Raw genomic sequence first — 25,596 nt, 5'->3', positions numbered from 1 at the left:
ATTCATAAAGAAAGCTGTTGAAAGATGGCAGGGGATGTTACTATTTTGGTTAGGATGTTGTTTTTTTCAGCAATGAGTAGCAGCTGCTTAAGGGGTAAACATGACTTGGAGTGCTTCCTGCTCTTTGTTTCTCTTATGCACAATTACCCCAGTTCTATTTAAAACATTTCACTTGCTAACTGGTCTCTGAACGTTACAAGAACTCAGTGTAGCATTATGGTATGAATTTTCTTTGTTGTGCTGAGATCACCAATGATGTACCAGCAAAGAAAATCAACCTAGCTGTGTTGATGTCAGTAAAAATATATATATTTTCAGTACAGAGGAACAGAGCTGTTGATGACTAGACATTATCTCCTCTTGAGGTAAACAGGAGACTGACCCAAAAGTAAATATTGACAAAGATGATGCCAAAGTAAATGTATTTCTTAACGACATTATATGTTCTCATATTCTCTAACACTAGAAAAAAAATAGCATGTGCATTCTTGCATAATGTGAATGTCTTTCTTAAAAATATGTAAATACCAGTCTATGAAAGAAATATATTTTGTATGAAAGTACATTCCATAGAGCCTGAGATGCAGATAAAAACGGAATGAGCTCTTTATGATTGTTGAATGTAATCATTCACGTTGATCATATGAATAATGATTGCTAAAAATACAAAAGTTGAGAATATAATAGTCCAGCCTGTAAGAAAGTGATGGGTTTTGCTGAATGAGCTTCATTTAGCAATGAAGAAAAGGACAGAAGTTAATATTAAGGCCACTAGGTCTGGTTCTACAGCTATGAGGCATCTATCTGATTTTCACAAAGTTGGCCTGATTTGACTGGTATTGGAAGATGGACCTAGCAAGTGTTGGTGGACATTTGGCCTTTTACTTCTTAAGTGGTTACGTGGATGATGAATAAGAAACAGCTTTAGTCAGGTGTTACAAAAACAGGTAGGAAGGTATGTAAAGCATGGTTAAAATAGATTTCTGGGCCATCAAATTCAGAAATAGACAAATACAAGACAGGTTGATGAAAAAGCTTTTTTTTTGCCAGTGAAATATAGTGGATGGTTGCAGAGAGAGGATAACTTCAGATAGAACTGGCTGAATTATCTCCTTCCAATCCCCAAATACTGTAAGGACAGCAGCTGAACTTTTCTGGTCATCCAGAGTAGTCAGAGTCACTCAGGGCCTCCAAAGGAACATCTGTTTAGAAAGGGGATGAAACTTGGGCTGAAATAAGAGTGCACCTCCTCTTGATGTCTGTGCTGTCTGCAATGGGAACTTCCAACTTCCTGACCAGGCTGTGGCTAGGTATGTTCAATGAGGATCCCATGATTTGCATTCAGTAATAGAGAATTCTAGGAAAATAGAATATGATTATTTCAAAAACTTCAGTAAAGGTTTGTTTGTTTGTTTGCTTGCTTGTTTTACAGCACTATATTTATTTTTAGATGTAAACCTAATTTTTAAGGTACTTTAAGTCCTACAAAAGTTAGGAGATTTTGCTTTCTAATGAACCAATGATTGTGAACTCTATTCCAGCAGGCACTGCAGTAGAGTTATCTTAGCAGAATGCCCATCTATTTGCATTTGGTTTTTCACAGTAGCAATCCAAAAACAGCTCAGTTTCACTGCAGGAAGTAAAGAAAAGAAAGGAAATACAAATCAGGGTAAGGAGTTTTCCCTGATAGGTATACGAAGGAGTGACTAGAAACAGTTTATCATCTATGTGACATTACAACCATGGGTGACTTGCAGAAAGCTCATGAAGTTCCTCTTCATGAATGTGGAACTAAATTAGACTGTATATGTAGCTGTAGGTAAATGAACAGAAAAACAAGACAAAGTATTTATTTGTAGGCAGAACTGTGGCTTTGCTGGTATGTGCAAAACCCAGCTAAAAGTTTTGACCCATCTGAAATGTATGATGCCTGGCTGTTGTGGAACGTGTTGCTGTGCTTCATGAGTACGAGTTACAAAGAATAACAAATACCTCCATAGTTCACTTGAGAAAATCATTCCTATAGGCTTATACAATTATTAATCACATAAATTATTTCATATTACCACTGATGAGTACCTTCAAACTAGGTGTCACTGAAGATAAGCCTTGTATGATTTCCTTTCTCAAGAAAATCAGATGGAGTGGTCTTTACACCCATACAACTCAGCTGAATTACCAAGTCTACCAAGCTCATAACATCACTTTATCACTTAATTTACATTCCTGTTCCTTCCCCTTTTTATAAATGTAAGGCTGTAAGGTGACACTAAAGCTGCCAACTAACATTTCCAGAGATTTGGCAAAGCAGATAGTCATCCTCTGCCCCAGATGGACAAGGCAGTTTTGCCTCAGCTGACTCCCTGCTTCTGCCACAGAACATCTCCCCAACAACATCTGGGGAGGGAGAAGAAAGGAAGGGAGAAAAATGCAAAGTTTTGTGCAAAGCTCTTTAGGTTGCCTATAGAGCAAAATGTTTAGCTGCCTGTACTGGAAAAAAAAAAAAAAAAAAAAAGAAAAAAAAAATTGAGAGAATTTTAATCCCAGTCTTTGTCCCACTAGCTTTTTTAAATGAATTGATCACACAGAAATGAGAGAGGTCACATCTTCTTGTGAAAAGTTTCTATGTAAACTAAAAGAGCATTCTCATTTCCTGAGATATGAGACATTGTTTTAAGGCTTCTATGGAAAGTTCAGTCATTGCATAAGTTTAATTTTGAAATTGTTTGAAACTTAAATGTATTTGAAAAACCTTAGTATATAGTTTCAATAAAATGTATGTATTCCTAAAGTATAAAGTATACTTTCAAGTTAATACATTTGGGAATAATTCAGGACATACTGACCAGGTTCATGACTTTTGTTAGTTCTTTAAACACATTTTTATTTTATTTTCACTAGCTTTCATTAGTCATAGGTGGTTTTAGTCATAGGTTTTGTTTTGTTTTGTTTTGTTTTCAAAACTATATATCTGTAGATAACATGAATCATGTCGTAAAGAAGGTATTTACAATGTGAAGTGCTGAACTTTTAAAATAAAGTGGATTTGACATTTTGAACTTAACACTGCCCTTCCCAGGAGTTACACAGGCTCTTTAAAAAGATAAACTTGAGTAGTATTTAGCCTTTTCTGTCAATTGTGTGGTTTTGTGTTTTTTTTGTTTGTTTGTTTGTTTGTTTGTGTTTTTTTCTCTGATACCATCCTCTTGCTTTGTCTTATCCTGCAAAATGTATGGAAATAGAATGGCAAATTTTTCTATTGGAGTTCTAGCAAGAGTCTGTTGTTGGCCTGGAACTCTGCACCCTAGTGCAAGTGAGAAAGCTCTGGTTTTTAGAGGACTACACTTTCTGCAATTGTCCTGAGCTCTGCTGACCCTTTGACCAAGTATGATTTTACATTTTGATCTACCTTTCCAACAGAAAATGGAAAGATCCTAATGTATTGCTGTCAGTTCTTGAAATACATGCTTCATTACACTTGTAAGGCAAAGCAAACTAGCAAAATAGTGTTTTCTTTTGCTGTGGGAACATAACTGGCACATAATAGTTGTTATATAGATATTTCTTAAATCATAGTTTATTTTAAGTTGAATTCTTCTAGTTACAAGGTGCAGCTGAAAAGAAAATGTAAACCTTGATTTTAGTGTAGCTACTGCAATAAACACAAATTGCAGAATGAGATCTGTATTTATTTTGGAACAAACACTGTTTACTTTGGGAGTACTGCATTTAATCCAACTGCACTTGTTCATGTGAGCAAGCAGAATAGGATTTAAATCACTTTTTCTATTAGAAAATAATGGACTCTGTTGTGTATTTTACAGCAGTTAAATGTCCAGTGCATTAGAGAACTTCTGAGTTTCAACAATGAGTTTGTTAAATAATTTGAGTTCTTAGTCCCCCATGCTTATTATTTTTCCATCTTTTTATAGCTAATAACCTAACTTTATCTTTGTTTTGATTTGACATTTTAACCATGAAACATGTTTTTTTTATTGTGTTTTGCTTTGTTTGTTTTTGTTTTCTTTTTTTCTTTTTGCTTGTTTGTTTTTTTTACACTTTAGGTTTCTTTTTATAGTCTTAAGTTTAATATGGGAGTGTTTTTAAAGTCTTCACTGCCTGATTTAGTTCCTTGACTGTTCATCCACAAATTGTCAGACAGAATGAAGTGGATTTCAAGAACTCTCTTTGTTCTTCATATCCTGTGCCTGACCCACAGGTAATCTGCACCTTTTTTCTTCAGTGACGAATAATTGTGGTGGGAAAGAAGAGAAAATGTTAGGGTCACAAAGTGCAGGCTAGACAGAGATGACAGGTCCTGCCAATTGAGTGCCAGTATTGAGAACCTGCGAACCGTAGTCTCTGCTTTTTCACATGGATTTATGTTGTATGTTAGCAGGCATTCCAGGATGATGGGTTAGGAAGTTCAGCACTTAAGCCTTTATTGCCTCAGCTTGAAAGGAAGTGTGGAGTTCTTTTGTATGCTTAGCAAGTACAGTAGAGGTTCATTTGCTACAGGCTGTGCATATATACAGGTTACAGATGTGGTGTTGTTTTACTTTATATTGATTTTCTAACCTGCACACGTACTAAAGAGTTTGCTGTCCTTCCAGTCAAGAAAAAAATGGAATTTACTTTTTGAATTTAATTACTGTAATTAAATAACATTGGGATCCTTGCGTGCCATTTTTCTAAAATTAGAATGGAGGTTAGTTGGAGTAATCAGCTATAACTAAAAAGATGGAGAAAGCAAATGATTTGTAATAAAATAAAATAAAATAAAATAAAATAAAAGTCATTCACAATTTAGCAAACTGTCTTTGGAATTTGTATGCACCTTTGTCTCCCAAAGACACACATTGTGATGGTTTATAGAAGTTCCAAATATTTGTGGAGCAGGTATAAAAACCTAAGACCTAAAAAGGGATATTTCTGACTTCTAGATGAGACATACACGGAGATATTCCTGTTGTAAAAAAAGTACATAACACATAGCAGCATACATGAGGATTTTATTTTTTTTTTAATTAAGGGTTTTCAGATACACCGCATTTATAAAGGATTGCAGCTTTAACTTGTTATGCCAGATCTGTTCTCACATGTACATGACCACATTTCTCTACCGTTCAGTAGGGAAAATGCAGCAGTGGATATAATTGCGTAATGACAGATATGAGAGGAACAGAGAATCCCAGCAATCATTTCCTGTGAGTTGGCCAGCTTCCAGGTTGTCTCAATGGACACGCTGATGTAAAGGCAAAATGAAAATAGCTTGTTCTAAAATTTTGGGCTTGTTGGATTTTTTTTTCCTCTTTTTTTTTTTTTTTTTTTTGTTTTGTTTTCTTTTCCTGTCATTTTACTTTGCAGACTAAGGTATTGAAACAGTTAGTTGACAGCATGGTGTTAGTTTTCTCACGGTAAATTAGGAAGATTAAGCAAATGTGGAAATGTATTCTAGCTATAGTCAGCAGATTTGGGATGGTAATACTGTGGCATCCTCTGAGGTTACGTTCATAACATTATTCACATTATTCCTTTTCATAGTGTGCAAAGCTGTCCAGTTATCTTACACTCAATATTTATTCAAAGGCAGAAAACTTAATAGATTTATTTTGTTAGTTTTGTAACACTGAAATGTAGATCAGCATGCTAGCCATTACGTCACTCCACTTGGCATGTGGTATTGGCACAGATAAGAGGAACTCCTGTAGCAGCCTTAATCTCTTTTTTTTATTGTTATTATTATTAATTTTCCTACAGTAAATTGAGTAGTAAGGCATATTTTACATAATTATGGCAAAAGTGCACAACTTGACGGGTGGTAGTGAAGGAACAAAGTAATATAAATATTTGCAGAACATTTCTGCCATAACTTAATGCTTTGCATATGAATCTTTATAAAAATCCGAAGTTAGTTTAAAGGAACAATTCCAGAAGGTTACATAGGTTCAGACATTTTAAGAGCTGTGAATGATGACTGGAGCATCTCTGGGAGTTTTTGGCTCATCATACAAAAACAGAAAAGAGAAGGAAGAAAAGTGAGCAGGAAGGAGTTAGCAAATGCTCTGGGAATGGAGGAGAGAGAAGACAGAAGCTTTCCATGTACAAGGCTTAGGGTAGACTCATCTAGTCATTCATTTTCAGTTGTTTTTCTTTGGCTTAGTGCATTTCACTGGAGACATTTTTTGACTTAGCAAACAACTGCAGCAATTTTAAGGAGCTCCTGCAAGCATATATCTGTCGTTGGTCCCAGCTCCAAAGCAGAGCTGATGGAAGGGAATGCAGTAACAAGCCTTGATTACTATGTGCAACATCTGTTGGTTTAACTTAGCTGCTGCAGGAGATGTGTTTCAAGCTAAGCTACCAGTTGTGGCATTGGAAGGTCTGAGGGATACAAAGTTCATATTCCCCTAGGCTATATGATAAATCCTAGTACCATCACTAATGATATATCTATACGCACGCTTTCAGCATGCTTTAAGCATGTTAATAGAGTCCTCCCTCACCCACACTTGGACTTTAAAAGTATTTGGAAAATACATTCTTTCTCTCCACAATTGCTTATTTGGGGTTCTAAAGGCTTTTAAATCTTCCTGCATTTCACAACTTGCTCTCTTTCATGGTGCCATTTCTGTAATAAAATGCCCTGCTCTCTTTCTTTACAGAAGATGAATTAAATGCAAATGCAATAAAATACAATTTTTCCATGAGTCCTTTTGAACAAACCTCCCCAGCTCCCAGGCAGTGCTTCCTTGAGACAGCTCCGGGCTGCTGCGCTGAGCACAGTCTGGCTGCTATCCTGAGCACCAGTCCTGCTCCTGCCATCCTGCCACACTCCTGCCTGTCCCTATCACAGCCATCAAGTCAGTGTGCTGGCCTCTCAGAAAACTGACCAAGGAAAAGCACCAGCTTGGGTGTGACCCTCTGATTTCTGGCCTTGGCTGTAGGGGAAGGGGGAAATGCATGTGCAGGGCAGCAACTTGCTGTTCCCAGCCTGTGCAGCTTGGCTCTGCTCCCTGCACACCATCTCATGCTTATCTCTCTAAAGGGCAGCATACCTCCTCCTTGTGGAGCATGTTTTCAACACTGAGCAAATGTTATGGCAATAGCCTTCTTGACTGTCTAGGAAGTTATTAACTAATGCCACGTTTTCAGCAAATGTTGCTGGCTCCTCTGGCTTGTACTACCGTAGCTGCAGGGGAGTAAATCTCCCCTGGGTGGGAGATTTGAGATCAGGGTTTCCACTTGAGCTGTCTGAGTCACTCTGAACAATTCTGTCTCCCCTGACTGGAGGGGAGTCAGAACAGAGTCACTTAAGTAGCCTAAATTGCTTTTTGAGAATACCTGTCCTGTCCTGTACCTGCTTCTCACGCAGTGAAGTTGCATATGGCACTATGCATAGTGTCTTTTATAATTTCTGTACATTTTATTCACTCAAATCTTTTTTTCAAAGGTGAGTTAAGTGCTTTGGCAGTGGCTTTATTTATCAGTGCAATTTAGGTGGACCTATGCGAGAATAGGATTTAGGTGTCTTAAGATGCTTTGCACTTCTGAACATATTATCCCTGAACTATACCAAGTGCATTTAGCTTTCCAGAGAGATCTCCCAAAGCACAGAGCTGCATCTCAGCCTGCCTGCCTGAAATCTAAACCTTCAGTGCAAACATGTCATCACTTGTAGTCCCTCATGAAGATTTCAAACTGGATACACTGAAGTTGCAAGGTCAATACCTTTAGGAGCAAAACACAGCTTGCTGCATAATCTTTATACATAAACCACGGGATACTTTGCTCCTCACTTGCCAATTCAGGCTATTTTAAAAGAGAATCCAACAATTTTAATGTTCTACTTTGGAGCTGACTACTATACTGATTCTATCATAATAAAATACATCTGCATAAATAACATGTATTTGTAGTGTTTCTACAGGGACTTTCAATATTAATTTCAAATATTACTTCACCAGAGAAATTAGAGGGACAACACTAGTACTGTATTTCCTACAAAAGTGTTACAAAAAGTTTTAAATATATTCTGTAAATGTTTAAAATGATAAACCTACAAACAAGCCATTTTGTTTTGTTTTGTTTTCTGCATTGTTGTTTAGCCCTAAGCTGGTTCCCACCACAAAAGCTATTTTGGGAAGTAATTGAGGAATTTATGAGTCTTTAGATTTTCATTATCTTATATGTAAAATGTTATATCTTTGCAAAAAAGTAGTAATTGGAAATGCATACTTTATCTGTTGATCAATGTAAAACTTCATTTTAGTATAGCCCTGGTTATGATGAATATTGAGTGAACTGCTATTTTAAAGTGTTGAACATGTGGGTACTTGCTTATACCTAGTCAGGGAACTGGACAGTGTCTCAAGTGATTGTCTTTGCTCAAGAGCAAAATGCTCCACAAAAAGAAATCAGATGAAAACAAACACCAGGTGTTCAAAAAGAAAGTTGGACCAAATCAATTAACAGTGGGCAAGTAATTGGCTTATTTGAAGAGCTATTGCTAAATAACTTCACTCATAAAAGAGCAATTGGTAAATGAGTGTTTTTCCTTCCTATGTTCAGGGTTTGAAAAATGCACCCCATCAGTCATTACCACAAAGTCCAAGTCAGCTAGACAGCATGAAAAAATACCTGGCACTCCGATCTCACATTTAGCCTGAAAGCAGTGCCCTGCCACTCAAGAGGAACAAAACAGTTGTGCACTGTTTGTGACCTTCCTTTACTTGTAATGTAGTGTCAATCACATTTGTCTTCAGTCCTTTCCAAATTATAACATGTATTACTTGTGCTTTAAATTTTGCCAACTTGACTTTTTTCTTCTCACAAATGAGGATGGTCACCATTATATGCAGTATTTCACCTGAAATTTGTGAGGTTTATGACCTTTTCTTCACTTTACTTGCTTTCTCGACACGGTTTCTCAGCCTTTATATCACCAATTTCAGTCTTTATTTGTTGTTGATGTTGTTTGTTTTGTTTTGTTTTGTTTTGTTTTCGCTCCAAAATCTCTTTCTTTCAATACTGTGATTTATATCATTTGTATAATTTCAGTTCTCACTTTCTGCCTACCAAAGAGCAGAAGAAAAGAAATAAGATCTGACATATCCCAGGGCTTGTGATGGTCCCAAGACCTTGCACTTCAATATAAAGGTCCACATCCTCTCTAACCGTGGGATCTAAGGTGTAATGGTCTCATCCGTCATGCTTCTGATTTACATCTGAGTGAAATTCAGAAGTTTGTAAACTTATTCATTCTTTCAACCTCTCCTTTAAGATGATCTTGTACTCCTTCTTTTAGTTTTATGCTTGCTAAAAAAAAAAAAAAAAAAAAAAAAAAGTCACTTTCTCCAAAATTTTTGTTTTGAATCTTTTTCTCCAGCAACTTTTTCCAGTTGTCATTCATCATTTCCAAGCTGGCAGAGGAGGCTCTTGACTTGATAATTTTCACTGCTACATTGGCAATTCAAGCTTAAGTTTTTGATCCATGGAGACCCAGATAGAATACACTGAGCGCAATGGAAGAAAAACTAAAATGGGTAACTTTGGAGGGTGTCCTTTCTACAGCTTATACTCAGTGCACATTCAGTTGTTAACTTCACAGGCATTTGGACAGAAAGTTACTTTTGGTTTTAAAAAACAACAGCACAACTTATTTTATTTGAATTTGACACCTTGCTGAAGAAGCTTCTGAATTTTTTTAGTCTAGTTGCGTTTCAAAGCTTTGCAACACATGTTCACACTTGTAGTTTCAGCTGTGTCCGTACATCTAATACATTTGGTCTGCCTTTGGAGGAGATTTACTGTATGGTGGTTAAATATGAGCAACTGTACTGTCGTCTTTCCTGTGCTGGTTATCATTTTGCCTCTATTATGTTACTACTGTATATAAAATATACAAGAGTGTGTATTAGAAGAATTCCATGTTGTAGAAGTGCAAAAGACCACACATTACTCTTCTAAATCATTTGAAAAGTTTCTGGGGTATTTTTTATAGACCCATGTTTTTAAAAATCTAAAATTCACAGCCATCATGTGAGGCCAAATAGATTTCTTCAGCTCTTTTCTTATCTGAGGTTGTTGACCTCAGGAGAGGAGGAGAAGGTTACAGGGTCAAAGTCTTTTCCTCCTTGGAGCTTGCTGCTTGCTGGGAGAGGGTTGGCTGGAAAATAGATGTTTTAGAAAAAGGGTTGAGGGTCATGATTTTAATTCTGTTAGGGAACAGCTGGTTTGAGTTTCTTTCCACTTCTGTCTTCCCTCCCTTCCTCAGAAATCCATGGAGAGAGAAAAATTTGTTCAGAGGAAAGCAGTAACACAAAAATAAAGGACTGAAATATTTTCATATTTAAAATAGATCATGTTTGTTATAGGATTTCACATTAAGTGAGAAAAGAGGAAATTATTAAAATAACTCAAATCCATTATGTTCCAGTCACTGAATTGAGATTGATCTACAGTGCCAGAGGTCTATTTGTTTTCCTGCCAAAAGTTAAATTGTTAATAGTAATGTTTTAAAGTTTTTAGTGGATAAAAAATATGCATTATGATTTTAAATCTAGTGATGGACAAAGCTAATTATAAATATGCTGTGTTAGTTTGCATGCAAGTTGCTGAAGAAAGATGGTTTCATCTGGCTATTTCTGTTCGGATTTTCTTCATCATTGCATGCTGCTTTCATGCACTAAGACCAAAGAGAGAGAAGGAAACTCACAACTCTCAAATGAATGGCAAACTAGGAACAGATTTTTCGTCTGCAGTCCTCTGAAACACTGGCCTCAGGCTGTGTTGGTGTGTGGCTCAACAGCAATCAGAGGTCATAATTTCATTGGCGGTTAGCATCAGGTTTAATTTTTCTAATATGTTACATTTACCAAAATGTCTGGTTTCAGTTACACTTATGCACTGACTGAATCAGCTTTGAGCAGCCTGATGTTTTAAGGTACCTGAAAGGCTACAAGAACATTTATGGAACACATATGCTAATTGTTTTTAACCACTTTCCTTTCTAAACACAAAAATGTGTTTTTGGAAAGCCATTTAACAGTAGTAGCTAATCATGGTGTGCATTTATTCTAAGAAATGAGCACAAGGAATAGGTAAAATAGTTGTTTTAACAAGACTGCCATCTACTGATTTCCACAATTAAAAATATCCCTGATGAGTAGATTGCTCATGGCTTTTTATAGTTTTATTTTTAAGATTTGCAAGATCAAGAAAATCCTAAAGTCTTTCTTTCACCTTAGGAATGCGACCAGGTTCACATTGATGACGTGTCTTCGGATGACAACGGTCAAGATTTAAGGTACAAGAGAACTGACAGAGATAAAATGTTGCTTTGCAAGTTTATCCCTGGGAAAGTGATAAACTGCTGTAATGCTTACAGTAGCCCATTGTATTTTAGCTGTTTTAGCCTTTGCAAGCCAGCAGTGAGTAGCTGATGGTTGAATATAGCCTTTTGAACTCAGTTAACTTTGGGGTTTTCTTATCTCTAAATAGCACCTATAACTTTGGAACGGATGGCTTTCCTGCAGCCGCCACCAGTGCTAATTTGTGCCTCGCAACGGGGGTGCGTGGAGGAGTCGACTGGATGAGAAAATTGGCTTTCCGTTACAGACGAGTAAAAGAAATATACAATACCTACAAAAACAATGTTGGAGGCAAGTGACTATGAAGTATATAACAAATATAAATGAGAAGCAACAAAAAGGAAAGATTTTTGTTTTCTGTTACTTTTTTAACATCGTAATATTTAACTAGCTGTTTAGTTTGCACTGTGTGGAAACTTGTATCTGAACTAATGAAAACAAAGGAAAATGACAGAATGTCACTTAATTTTGGTGCAGACATGCCCTTATCTACTCCGCAGGTCTTCTTGGTCCAGCAAAAAGAGAAGCATGGTTACAACTAAGAGCAGAAATTGAAGCTTTGACGGATTCTTGGTTAACACTTGCACTGAAAGCACTCACCCTTATTCATTCAAGGTGAGTATGAAGAGCATGGAGCAGTTAAAAAACATTAGGATGTCTGCTGGTGATTTAGAAGAGGCTGCCTGGTCTGGTGGACAAAACACTGACCTGGGGGACCTTCTCATTCCTTGTTCTAGTCTGACCCTGATGTTCTATACTTTGCTCTCCCATAAGGTGGAGAAAAATAACTTTCTTCACAAAGTGAGTGACAATAATAATGATGAAGGTTTCTGATGGGAGGGATAAACTTTGGTTTGGTTTGGTTTGATTTGATGTTTTGTTTCATTTTGTTAAAAAAAAATAAAAAAAAAAATTGTGTTTTCTGTTCCACAGGACAAATTGTGTGAATATTCTTGTAACAACTACTCAACTAATTCCAGCTCTGGCAAAAGTCTTGTTGTATGGATTAGGGGTCGTATTTCCCATAGAGAATATTTACAGCGCAACTAAAATAGGTGAGCTATTTTTATAACGTTGTGCTATATGTGTAGCTGTGATTCTAAATAAAAAGCTGCTGTAGTCTCTATTTATTTTTTCTTAATACATATTTAGAAGTATACAGATTAATAATTGATCTCATGAAATACGTTTCATGCTAAGGCACTTTAAAAGTGCTTATTTATGTATGTCATGATCCAGCACAGAAAACTTTATTAATCTCTATAAACACTGATACAGTCTCTGTTAGGAGGAAATATAGTAACTTTTTTTGTGTGTTTTCTCAAAATTGTGAATGCATATTGCTGCTTAGATGGCTTTTTGGTAGGTTGTCGGTAGAGACCACTGCAGTCATCTCAGATTAACAGAAGAAATTCTGTGAAGGTAAGCCTTGGCTGCATTCATTTTCATGTGCTCTGGAGCAAATTTTGGTAAACAATTTACCAGAAGCAAGAATGTTTTGTTGCAGAATGTAATTATTTAAGTTCATTCATACTGACTGTAATAAGCTTCAGCCGGGCAAATGTTTATTTCTGTTTTCTGGTTCAATATAAAAGATGTTATTATGAGCATATAGAGGTACATGGTACCAGATGGCAATAGTGCTTGTAGTTTTTAACATGATTATGACGTATCTGTTCTGTCTCAGATTCCCTCAAAATTGTGGGCTACATGAAAACATTTTTAATGTGTTTTTAAGTATCTATAATACAGGAAGCTCAAATGGCCAAGAAAAAATGGTGGGTTACTTTTGTTTGGTTTTGTTTTTTAAAAAACTTGGTTGAGAATTCTGTATAGAAACTAGATAGCACTGCCGTAAAAGATTTAAAACCAATTCCTGGGTAAAAATGTAACTGTACCTGTCTGTAGAATCTTTAAGGTGAATTAGGACATTGAATCATAATATTTTAAATACACATTTCAATTAAAACTTCGTAGTAAATATTCACTTATAACTTTAAGTATACAGGATGGTGGGTACTTTTGGAATACCGTGTCCAGTCTCTGACTGTCACAGAAAATCATGAGATTTTTGTAACATGACACAACTCATAATTTTCAAGAATGTTTTACCTAGTTAGTGTTGCAGGTTTTTTATGCCTAGCGCTACTGTTAAAGGGTGTCAGTGAATGGTTTGGTTTCTATTGTCCTATAGCTGAAATAACTATTTTGAAAATTACAATTCTTCCTGTCAGTTGCTCTAGACACCCAGCAGACACACAAGTAAGCATGCATTATGACCAGACTGAAGGGATCTTTCAGAATGGGAGCATTTAAGAAAATTTGACTGTAAGCATTCACTTACATTCTGGCTTCCCAGTATTAGTACCTTGTATGTACAGAATTGGGATCATTTCCCTAGGTCTATGCAGTGAACTAATGAGCCAAGTTAATGGATCCCATTGCAGGATCAAGGATCTTACCCATATATTGGATTAGAGGCATTTAAATCCAAATCTTTTTGGCGACCTCCTATGTCAGGATACTACTGTTCCAGGAGCTGTGATTAATGCTGTCACAGGTTGCAGAGAGAAAGCTAGAATTTCTACTCAGATTCAATCAATTTACTCTGTTGAGGACACTGGCTGTACACAGCTGGTAGAGACTTCTCCTGGTGGGGAAATCCCCACTGAAACTTGTCTCAGGTTAGTGCAGGAGACAAGAAAGGTGATATTGCAGACCTCTGGTATGCTACATCTACCATGTCATACGCATTTAAGGACCTTTCAGGGTAGATTTGAATGCCGCCTGTCAGTTGCTCTGGCAGAAGCAAAGCTTCAGTGGGTTTTGGACCACCAGGAGAGGTGCCATCCTGCAGGAGAGGCTCTTCTCCCTTTTCTCGCAGTAATTGTAATTATGTATTCAAAATTTCGGGGGGTCCAAGCTAAAATAATAGCAGGTGATTTCATGATATCCTGTGACCACCTATCCTAAATAGTCTGTTTTGTTTTGTGTTGTGGTTTTTTTTTTTGTTTTTTTTTTTTGTTTGTTTGTTTGTTTTTTGTTTTTTTTTGTTTTTTTTGGTTTTCTTCCAGGAAAGGAAAGTTGTTTTGAGCGAATAATTCAGAGATTTGGAAGGAAAGTAGTGTATGTGGTTATAGGGGATGGTGTTGAAGAAGAACAAGGCGCAAAGAAGGTAATGGCTCTTTTTCAAGATTTCAGTGGTCTGAAAGTAAAATTGTCCTTTTGTTATATGTGAAACAGTGTGCACTGGCATTTGATTTTTGTATCTTTGATTTATGAATTATAATGTTTTGATCATATCTGGTAGAAAGCTGCATAAAACTGTAGATAATGATGTGTCCTGCTGTTCTCCAAAAGACACATTATGCTGGCTATGCATGTTTGGTGTATTTCAAAAAGGATCCAGAAAATGGGTCCTGGCTTCTGTGCCAAGAACTAATAGTTCTGTTTTCATTGGCATCCCAAAATACCACATCGTGTGTTATGAATGTAAGCAAAAAATGGTGAATCTCACTGATCAAAAGCAGTGTGCTATTTGACCGTATGAAATACATATATGTCACACCTTGAATAGGTATGTAGGGCTGGAGCACTTATACATAAATTTCAGTTTTCTTGTGGGTCCATAATTTTAATTCAGGTAAATACTCATGGCTTTCTCTGGGAGAAAGGGAAAAAAATCACATTTTCCCCAGTGTGGAGTAAGCTCCATAAAGAGCAATACTTCCTGCTGGCAAATAATAAGCAGTATTACTAGCCTCACTCTTTTATCAAAGAGAAGCAGAAATGGAGTCTTCACTTGAAGGAATGAGGCATAATTTTGACTATTGGAACAATAAGAGAACAAATATGAAAATGGGCATTTTTATTATTCCTTCCTTTTACAGGTAAATTGTTTTTACACAACTTTTACCAAAAAAAAAATCTCTGTGATACTTCTATATCTGTTTCCACTGTAACTTTCTAAATTGGCAGAGTAAAACAAATTAGCCTAGATGGCATTTTACCAGATGCACCAATGACTGGTTTTGCTTCATGAAATCTGGGTTTTGTGCCCCTGGAGCATTTCAGGCAGGTTCCCGGCTTGTCCCGGCACTTTGCAGAGCATCAGTTTCATATATCCCTTTGGCGGACGGACGGGAACAGTTTGCTCCTTTCTCCTTCAGAAATGCCTTTCATCTTTGTAGAGAAATGTTTTCCCGCTGTAAATGATTACATTTTAAAAGCTGCATTTAAAATCAGTAGAAAAAAAATCTTCTTTGTTCCTTTTCTGTTGCTCGGTGAAATAGTATTGTATATGATAATGGCAGGAGTAGTCCTTTTGGTAACATTATCTAATTCACTGCTTTTTTCAACAGGAAACATGATTCAGAAAAGCATAAGAAAAAGCCTTTCCAGTTGCTAAGAGGTGTAGCAGCATAGAAAGTTCCTTTGTGCCATTGCTTCTGTATATTCTTTCTTGGTGGAAGGAATTTTCAGATTTAAAGCATGTTAGACGCTCTGGATTAAATTATCTCTTACAGCAATGCCAGAGAAGTAAATAAGTGTACCAGCAGCCCAGCCTTTCTGCAGAAACTATTAATTTGATTAAGGGAAATGCTTCTTGGGTTGTTGTCGTGCTCCACCTAAAAACAATTCACCATTGCAAGTTGTGACGGCAGGGTTTGCCCTCCGATGCATCAAGAGAAAGAGCCACGTGGTGCCTTGCTGTACTGGAAGCTGCTCCCAATTCATATGATGCCTTATTGATTATCTGCTCCTCAGATTGTTTTTAGCATTATAAGGAGGAGCAGGCATGGGAATGCACCCTAAAGTATGCTTAAGGTTAAGACATATGCCCTGCCTAATGAATAAATGGTATTGCTGTATTAGAAAAATTGTAAAAGCCTAGATCTTCTCCAGTGAGTGTGGAAACAAACGAGTATCTACCCCCACAGAAAATGCGAAGCCCATCAACCCAAACTGACATGACTGTCTCCATTACCTTTCTTATCCCCCTCACACTGTAGCTGCTTCCTTCCCATCAGCATATTGGATTTTGAGATATTCTAAAGGCAGGGACAGATTTTATGTTATTCCTTTGTACTGTGCTTTGCTGAAGGGCTTTAGCCTGTGGGGAAACCCTTAGTATATGTGCATTTCTTTACATGGGACACAGAGAGTAGGTCCTTCCTACTTTAATGCTAGAATGGCCCTTCACTGATTGCTCTAGTGAGTATTTTTAAGTGAGCATATAAATTCAAATCTATTTAATATGAAAGATTTTTATTCTGTTTCTTTAGTGAAAAGATCTGAACTTCAAGCTTAGGAGGTGATAAAGATAAGGTTTTTTTTTATTAAAAAATAGTTCACCAATAATTTAGTTGATTGCTTAGTCATGAAACAAGGTTTTTCATTTTTGTCCTTTATTTAATCTAAATATTGAGTTAATACAACAAAAGAAAAAATGCATTTAAAATTTTTTTATTATTGCCTTTGTTGTAAAAATTCAATAGTACATACTTTTTAATACAGGTGAAAAGGTCATTGCTGTTTTGAAAAAAAAGAATTAGGACAGACATTTTTAGTAAATTGCCTCCTTTGATCGATGAAAATAAATACAACACACTGAGGAAACTGCATACCCTTACATTTCATGCAGCATGGGACAAGCCATGGTATCAACACCTTGGCTGAGCTGTCACTTCCTGCAAAATATTTTATAAGACAATTAAAATCCTCAGGACGTTTGCATTACAGGCTGAGGAGAAATCTTACCCTTCTGGATCAGTTCAGCAAGCAGTCAGGGCAGCTGTAACTCCAGGGTTCACGTGGAGGTTGCTACCTTTGGATCTGCTTCCCCAGGAGAAGAGGGAGAGGAGGGAAGAGAGAAGAGGGGGGAAAGGCAAGGGGTGCATGGGGACAAGGGGTACAGTGTGGGGACATGTGCCCATGTGCCCGCAGCAAGCACAGGCGTGGGGCTGCCTTCTTGCCCTGTGTACATCTGCATGCCACTGCAGTGACATAAGTTTCTAGGTTTCCCTGCCAGAGACTCTGATGTCCTGATTTCGTTTTTTTTTTTTTTTTTTTTTTTTTTTGAGCTCTTCTTTTGCATTTGCATTTAGAGACACAGTTGGGAAGTATCCATAAGGCAGAAAGAAGTCCTGTATTTTCCTACTTAGGAGAATCCTCCAAAGGGTTTCTCATTTGCGAGATGAGACAAAGGAGGAGGATCTCTCCATGGAGGAGCTGGATTTTAAATCAGGTGATTTGGGAGAGCCTAGGCAAATCAGTTTCTCCCTTTGTCTCTGAAATGGTTGCATTGCTTTGGAGGAAAATTGAGAGGAAAAATCATAAATCTTCGTGGAGCAATAAATAGAATATAAATGGGTATCCAATCTGCCACTACTTTAAAGCTTGCAGTCACACTGTGCTGCTCAGGTTTGGGGTAGGAAGTAAAGACGACTGCTTAGCAAAATCTGGCAGAAACACAACAAAAATACTGTTAAAGATGACAGAAACTTATGAGTTTTCTATTAAAATGTGTCACAAATCTCAGGAGTAAGGTTTTTTTAGAAATATGTATTCATTTCAGGGAAGGAGGATAGTCTGCACTTTTCAGTATTGCCATCAAAAAACGTCTTTGTTTTGTGCATGTGTTGAATTGAAACACTTTCATTTATTTTGTTGAATAAAATAGTTGCAGATTGGTTCTTTTAGTAAATATGTGCTGAAAAATAATACTGTTTCTGTTTCAGAAATTAATTACCTTAATATTTTTAGGTTATTGAATGACTCTATAAAAATTAGATTTGCTAAGTTAATTTAATTTTTCATGTTTTTACCAAACTAACACAAAGTCAAACTTTCACCACCACACTTCATTTCAAAATATCATTAAAACAGTCATAAATATATTTATTATCAAGTATATGTTATTAAATATCTTTGAAATGATTCGTGCCTTTTAGTAGAAAAAAGCTTCATATATACTTTGAAGATACTGAAACAGTAAACAAAATCCTTGCTTACTACCAGTCTAGTCATATGTTCCTCCAACAAGCAATAAGAACAGCTTTCTCATAGTTTCATTAGCATCCAGTTACACTGCTTGTTTATTAGTGGTTAGCATTTGTCATCCGTTCTCGCACAGTAGTAAATGAGATATTAGCATTTTTTCATGTGCCCAGAATAGAAGACACGTGTTGTGCATGACATGTGTGGTAAGTGTTGGCAGAGACGCTTTCTAAAGGCAATATGTAGTAAATATATATCCAAAGAAACTCTTGTCTGCTCATTTAGTAAGAAAAAAATGGGTCTCTGCCTCATGGCTGTGTTGCCACTGTTGACAATAGTTGTAGATATGTGGGGCATGGTAATACAGGAATAATGTTCAAGGTTTTGTAAGATCGTTTTGTTACTTCAAGCATTTTTCTTTTGTACAGTCATTTGCTTTCTTAGATAAAGTGAAAATTATTGTATATACCTAGTAAACACACATGCACATATATGGACACGTGTACGAGATTGCATATACACACACAGGCACATGCATGTAGCTATATATAGATCTGTATCAGATTTGTTTCCCCTTCTCTTAGCTAGAAGTCTCAGAAGTCTGTGCTGTAGGGTCAAATTGACAGAGATCTGAATCAGCCACATTCAACCCCTGCACAGAGCGCCCATGCAGATTCCAGTCCCTGTGCAGCCGCTGCGTTCGTTGCAAGTTTCATTTCTTGGGAGTATACTGCCAGTCCTTTGACCTATATGCAGAAGAACTGAAAATAATTATAATCCTGAGATTTACACAACTTCTTTGTTTTCACGGGACTCTCCAGGCTCTCATTCCACACCTCACTCATAACTGAATGGTATAAATGGAGGTATACTCCTTTCGCAGACAGATATAAATAAAGCAGAGGACACTTAAGTGAATTTCATTCACAAAGATATAGCCAAAATAATGACCACTTAAAGTTTTGGTTTAAAATCTGACCATAAACAGCTGAGGGTAATCGAAAACTCAATATTGCATATGGGCATCATAGCAAGAATCACTGTGATTTGATTTAGCAGAAACTAAAGCTTCTGTTAAAACAATCAGGATCTTTAACTGCCCTAGACGCCTGGTGTGTGTACACTCTGTGATGCTGAGGTTGTTACTAGGGAAGCAGTATAATGCTGGAACTGCATGAGGTGGGAGCTGGAAGCCAAGAATTTATTACTACAATTCTCCCTATTCATTAGTTTGCTATATGACCTTGGAGGGCTTCCATGTCATTGACTCTTGGCTTCTGCATAGACACTATTCAAAGGCAGATGTCCACCAAACCCCTCACCACACGACAGCTTTGGTATGCAATTTACACCCTTCTGACCCAGCAGCTGAGGCACAAGTGGTGCCAAGCTGACAGCGAGAGCTGGGAGACCAGGTACATGCTGCCTTGCAGCTTGTGAGTGGAGAGGAAAACTGCAGCAATTCAAGAAAAGGAGGTAGCACTGCTGAGTGCCCCCAGTTGGCAAACATGGCTCAGATCAGCTGCAAACACAGACCAACAATGACAAACCTGTTTGTCATTGATGTAATGCCCCTATCAGATGTTATAAGTTCTACCAGGAAGTTCTTGCAGCCTCAATAAGTGATAGACAGACAGAAGCTTTTGGAGATCCTGGAGAACAGTATGATGAGGAATTTTTCTTTCTCTTTGCTATTGTTCATTCATTTCCTGAGCATGATGCAATAAATGAATCTGTAGGAAAGATTTGAGCTGGAAAACAGTGGTGCCTGACCTGACAGTGAAGAAGACAGACTGTCTATGTGGTGTAACAGGAAAGACACTGGGAGCTGTAACTCAATGAGATAATTGCATCTAGTTTCTGTCACTGGTGGAGCATAGAAGCAAATCAATAGAAGACTAGATTAAAGATGCTGAAATAGTAGATGTCTTGTTTAATGCTTCCTTCTTATGGACAAGAGTAATGTGTAAAAGTGTTTTGAAAATAATCTAAGAATTTGTTCCAACAACACTTGTCTCTGAATTATTATTTTTCCCCCCAAAGCAGCTGTGGCTCACTTATTTATCTTCAAGCTGAGACGTAGTTCTTTCTTAAGTCTTTGTGATAGTCCAGAGTAAAACAAAGTAAAAGAGGAATTGTTCCAGTGGTGCTTTCTTGTCAGTCATTTTATTTTCTTCCTGTAGAATTTTTGTTATTGTAAAAAGACATATTGTATATGTCCTCTGCATGAGGACACATGTTGACACATCCATATGACATTTTATTCTAGATCATGAGTGTCATACTGAAGCAGATCATCCTCTTCACTGTACTTTTACTAACATTCTGGAGGGTTATTTAAGGAACAAAAAAAAAAAAAAATATTTTGAGCAGAGCTAAACAAGAGCTAAACAAGAGCTAAACACCAAATGCTCTCCAGCTGTTAGTGGGCATCTTTTCCATGGTAGAAAACCAGAGTTATTCTGAAATAAAAACCTTGAAACACGGACACTGGGTGCTCAGTCCCACATTTATCACTCTGCAGTCCCTCCTATTTTGCAATTCTACTTGCTAATACCTGTCCTTAACTTGGTGCATGCTTTCCAGATTCCTTAGAGTGCTCCTTTGCTGGTCATGCACCACTCTTTAGCAAAGTCTTGCTGATTAATATTAATTAATCCAGCATTATCTCCTCCATCTTTCACAAAAGCAACTGATGATTATTCCTTAGCAATTGCCATTTGATTTCAGAGAGACTTGCCAATACTCACTTAATTAAGTTTCTTTTAAGAATCTCTGCTTTATTCCATAAGTTGAACCCAATTCATCATCACATTGATATCTGGATTGAAGCATTATCCTCCTAAAAATAATTCATGTTTATATCATGACAGATGTTTACCTGAACTCTAAAGACAAATTTATCATACGCTATGTGCTAAAGTGTTTGATTGATGGGGGAGGTTTAGAGCAAATATGCAGGGTTCACATTAAACATGCGCCTGGAAACAGTGTGTTTCACATCACGCTTTTATGCTGTTTTCAAAATTGTTCTCTATTCAAAACTTGAGAATGAAAACCTGAATTAAAGAGGAGGTCAGCATAGAAGTGATGATCAGAAGAGATAGAGTTTTGCTGCTGATTTAAATAGAATTAGGAATTTCCTCAGGAATTGCTGGGGGAGGATGAAGAAACCTTTTCTGAGAAATTGTCAATAAAGTGACTGGGGACCTCAGAAGCTATTGTGATAGCAAACCGCTTGTGGTTTGCCTCCTAAAGATGCTGGACACAAGCTGACCCACTGAAATGGTGAATATGGCCGTGTGCAACCTTAAGAATATTGTTGCATGGAAACTATTTTCCCGTGGGATTGATAGAAATTTTCCCAAAGAAAGCTGATGGTTATTATTATTATTATTATTATTTATTTATGCAAAAGTTCTTGCTGACAGTATAATCCTTGTTTTACAGTTTAAAGATAATAAAGATAATAAGTATTCTTTATCAGATTTTTCCCTTCATGGATGAAGTAATGTGTGCTTTTTCCTGGTATTTGTTTTTGGTTTCTTCAGGTTCTTTGTGAACATAGGTGTGCTCCAGAGTGAGATCTTATTACAGTTAATAGGAAAAAAATATGTATTTATTTTTCAATTGTCCCATATGGAAAATGTGTTTTAAGATCAGTGCTAACAATGACCGAAATTGTAAAAAAACACCAAGATAAAATTCCCTTCAAAGTGATGTGAGCAACATATGAACTATTCTGAATCATCTCTGCTATGTTCATAACTCACCTGCCAGGGATAGTTTCCCAAAGAATAAATATGTTTTGATAGTAAATATTACTATCACTTCCTTTCTTTTTTTTTTTTTTTTTAATTTTATTTTATTGAAGTCCTGTTCCCTTCCTCAAATTACCCACTTGCTTCATGTACAACATAGTTTTCCTATTTTTTTCCTAGAAACAGCATTTTCTTCTGTAATATATCATAATTTGATTTTCTTAAAAAGAAATGAGAAATCCCTCCCTTCCTTTAACATCTCATGACATTGTTATTTGTGTTGGCAAATAGATGCGCTGTTATTGATAATTTATGCTGGGGGTCAGAGAAACCAGAGATAAATGTGAAAGGCTTGGGGGTTTAAGAACTCTGACTCTTGCTTTTTCCTTGCTGTGTTACCATGTTCTTGCAAAAGACAATGGGTGGGTCTAAATACCAGAATGCTTTGGGTTATTTTTACATGTTGTCTGTGCTGTTCACAGCATGCTATGCCATTTTGGAGGATCTCGAGCCACTCTGACCTTATGGCCCTTCACCATGCCTTGGAACTGGAGTACTTGTAGCAGCTCAGCAGCACTTTGAAACCCCAGAGCCTCCTTCTGCCCGTGGATGGTATGCCTGTGTCTTGTGTCAGCATTGGACTACAGAACTTTGTGATTTCAACATGTTGACGTACAGCTGCAATTGGTCTTAACCCTTGCCCTTTCAGTAAATGGAGGAGCATGTCTCTTTCTTCAGAACAGCTGTGGACTCTGGTACTGCAAGTCCAATGAAAATAAGCCATGTGAATGTTTTAACAACTCATCTTTACCGTATTTGCTACCAAAAAGAAATGGAAAAGGAAAAAAAAAAATAAAAGAAATAAAAGGTTCGTACCTGTGAAGAAAAAAAGGACCTGCACGTGCTTTGTTGTTTTTAGACTCTTCAATGTGACACACACCGTTTCTTCAACACAGCGAACTTGATTGCACAATGAAGACTGAGATTTTTCAAAATACCAGTGGAGTAATTTTCTTGTAAAGAAGGTTTACTTTTTGGTTTCTCATACCCAGGGTACTCTGTACATCTTTACTTATTTATGAACAGACTATATTTTGACATCGTATAACTGAGGATATGTATAATAGGAATAAAGGCTATTATAAGCCTTTGCCTTATGGTACAGCAACTACTTTTGATTTTAGCACATTACAGAGTAGTTTAAAATATGTCTAATTTAAGCAAATAGGTACATCACTGAGACAATCATGTACAGGAAGAATTTTTTGTGTAAATTTGTAATAATGAATGATTCTTTTACATATTGTTAAGGTAAATGCTATTGAAAGATAGTAATGCCTTGTTGGTAAAGAATGAGGCCACATGTGCACAAACTGTTGTGCAGTGCCTTATCAATGCGTTGGTTATAAATATGTAGATAATGGATTTTTTTAGATAAATTTGTCAAGACCAAAAGCATGGATGTCAAGTGTCAATAGGAATTGGGTTTTGTTCTTTTCAGCTACTTCTCTACCTTTTTCCTCACTCACCTACTCTGATTATGAAAAGATAAATTTTGTTTCCCCCACTAAGGAAATATACATAATACACAACCAAAGAGGAATGCATTGCTGTCTTCGGTTTCCTCTTTTAATGTCAACATATTAACCCTTTTTTAGAGTATTGAAAAATGAATTAACAGATTCATTCCATAAAGAAATAAGAGAGAGAACACAAATATATTGTAAGACATGACTTAAACTGGCATCTAGGTACCAAATAGTTTTTGTCTTGTCCAAAAATAAAGGAAATTATCATCATTATTTTTAGAAATTAGAAATGGGAATATTTTGGAGAAACTGAACAAGGATACTCATATACATTTAAGTTTTTTAATCCTCTTCCACCAGGAGTCAGATTTTCCTAAGATATAACATCCATTGCCGGCAATGGAAACACTGAAATATCATCAAGAAGCTAAAATTTGCTTTTGTCTATATCCGCTTACAGGACAAACCTAGACTGTGTCTGTCTGTGACTTGTGACTTTTCTAATCTTGAAGGCCATGAGCTACTTGGTCAGATAAACTGTCAGTCTGACTTTTTGGCTTGAATTGTACCAATTCCCTTTGCCTGATTTAAATCTCTTCATTTAAAAAAAAAAAAAAAAAAAAAAATCAGCTTTGTTGGTTCATTCTCCAGCTTTTCTTCTTGTTTTCTTTTGCTAAAAACACCAGCCTTGAAACAGCTACCTGCAAAGCTACAAAGCACCAATGTAGCTGCAAAGCAACGCCCTTCTCTATTGGAGGAATCATATTGCTGCTAGAATTCAATGTTTGTGGATTGCTTTATTACCAACAAAGAGGTTTTTACTCTACCAAGACTTGCACATGTGCTTTACTTTACCTGGTATGAGTACTGGAATTCACATGGTACTCACATACATACATAAAGCACGTTGTGGGTAGTTTTTAGAATTGAGACTATAATTAGCCTTTTTTTTTTTTTCTTCAAGCAAATTAGACAGTGATGGGGAGTTGGTTGTATTTTTTTTTTCTTGGTCTCTTTTCAATTTTTAGTCACTTGCCGACTGAAAAATAAACAGTTTATCTGGGCCTTATTGTACAAAAAGTGTGTTGTGTCCACAATTGTGTACAGAATTTTTCTTCATTAATTTTGTTTTAAATTAATAAATTTGATTTGTGAACATATTAAACAATCCTCTTGTATGCAAGTCTATGATATTTTTGCTCTCTAGGTTTGGAATGGGGAGACATCTTTCTTTTCTGTCCCAAGGCAAAAGTTGTTCACCTGCTTATGCCCTGCTGAGGTGTTAAATAGGATAACAATATTTGCACCTAGTTTACAAAAGGCTCAGTTAGATGGGTTGTTTTGCTTATCTGGGGGACCTAGAGAAGATCAGTGCAGAAATGCACTGATGCACAGTGTCCTGGAAATCTGTGTCTAAGTGACTTACAAAAAGTGCCTAAATGTTAGGTACTGTGGTGCCTCGGCTGGTTACCCCCAGTGCAAACATGTCCTGAATGGATTAACCCCATCGCTCAGACATCTCACTCTGGGCTATGGCAAGTCTGCAAACCTCTGATGATCTACAGGCCCAGGCATCTCTGGGAGTTAAAGATTTGCATTTGTCTTTTACAAGCATGGAGCAGGATCACCCTTTAAATCAGGGAAGAAGTGGTAATGCCATCTTTTTAAAGCAGACCCAGGTTGGTTTACCATAGACCAACCTGAGTTGACTCAGGAGGTGGGTTTGATTCTCTCTCTTAGTGATGGTGAGGGGTATGCCCAAACCCTCATCTAGCCTTCCAGAAGTTCATGTGAATTAATGGCTTTTAGACTAATCTGCCCAAGAAATACTGTATTCCTACTGGTACTGCCATGCCACCTGCACAGAGGTTAGTCAAGCTGAAGACTGTAGAAAAGTAAATGAGGAGAAACTCTGCTATCAACCATGTATGGTTT

General features: G+C 36.8%; 1 protein-coding gene across 15 annotated transcripts in view; it reads left to right on the top strand.

The window, feature by feature from the left end:
* The window catches only part of EYA1 (EYA transcriptional coactivator and phosphatase 1), a 163,795-nt gene extending 138,987 nt beyond the window's left edge, over positions 1 to 24,808 (top strand). For all 15 annotated transcript variants that reach the window (XM_084509391.1, XM_084509390.1, XM_084509387.1 and 12 more), the window contains 6 exons: positions 11,250 to 11,308; positions 11,503 to 11,663; positions 11,873 to 11,987; positions 12,306 to 12,427; positions 14,447 to 14,547; positions 22,615 to 24,808. In XM_084509391.1, the coding sequence (XP_084365517.1) occupies positions 11,250 to 11,308; positions 11,503 to 11,663; positions 11,873 to 11,987; positions 12,306 to 12,427; positions 14,447 to 14,547; positions 22,615 to 22,695 (639 nt within the window). In that variant the 3' untranslated portion in view covers positions 22,696 to 24,808. The remainder of the gene's footprint in view (positions 1 to 11,249; positions 11,309 to 11,502; positions 11,664 to 11,872; positions 11,988 to 12,305; positions 12,428 to 14,446; positions 14,548 to 22,614) is intronic.
* The last annotated feature ends 788 nt before the right edge of the window (positions 24,809 to 25,596 follow it).

The sequence above is a fragment of the Aythya ferina genome (genome assembly GCF_964211825.1).
Source record: "Aythya ferina genome assembly, chromosome: 2".
Taxonomy (NCBI): domain Eukaryota; kingdom Metazoa; phylum Chordata; class Aves; order Anseriformes; family Anatidae; genus Aythya; species Aythya ferina.
Note: the sequence above shows the minus strand (reverse complement) of the source record. Positions and strands in the feature narration are given on the sequence as shown.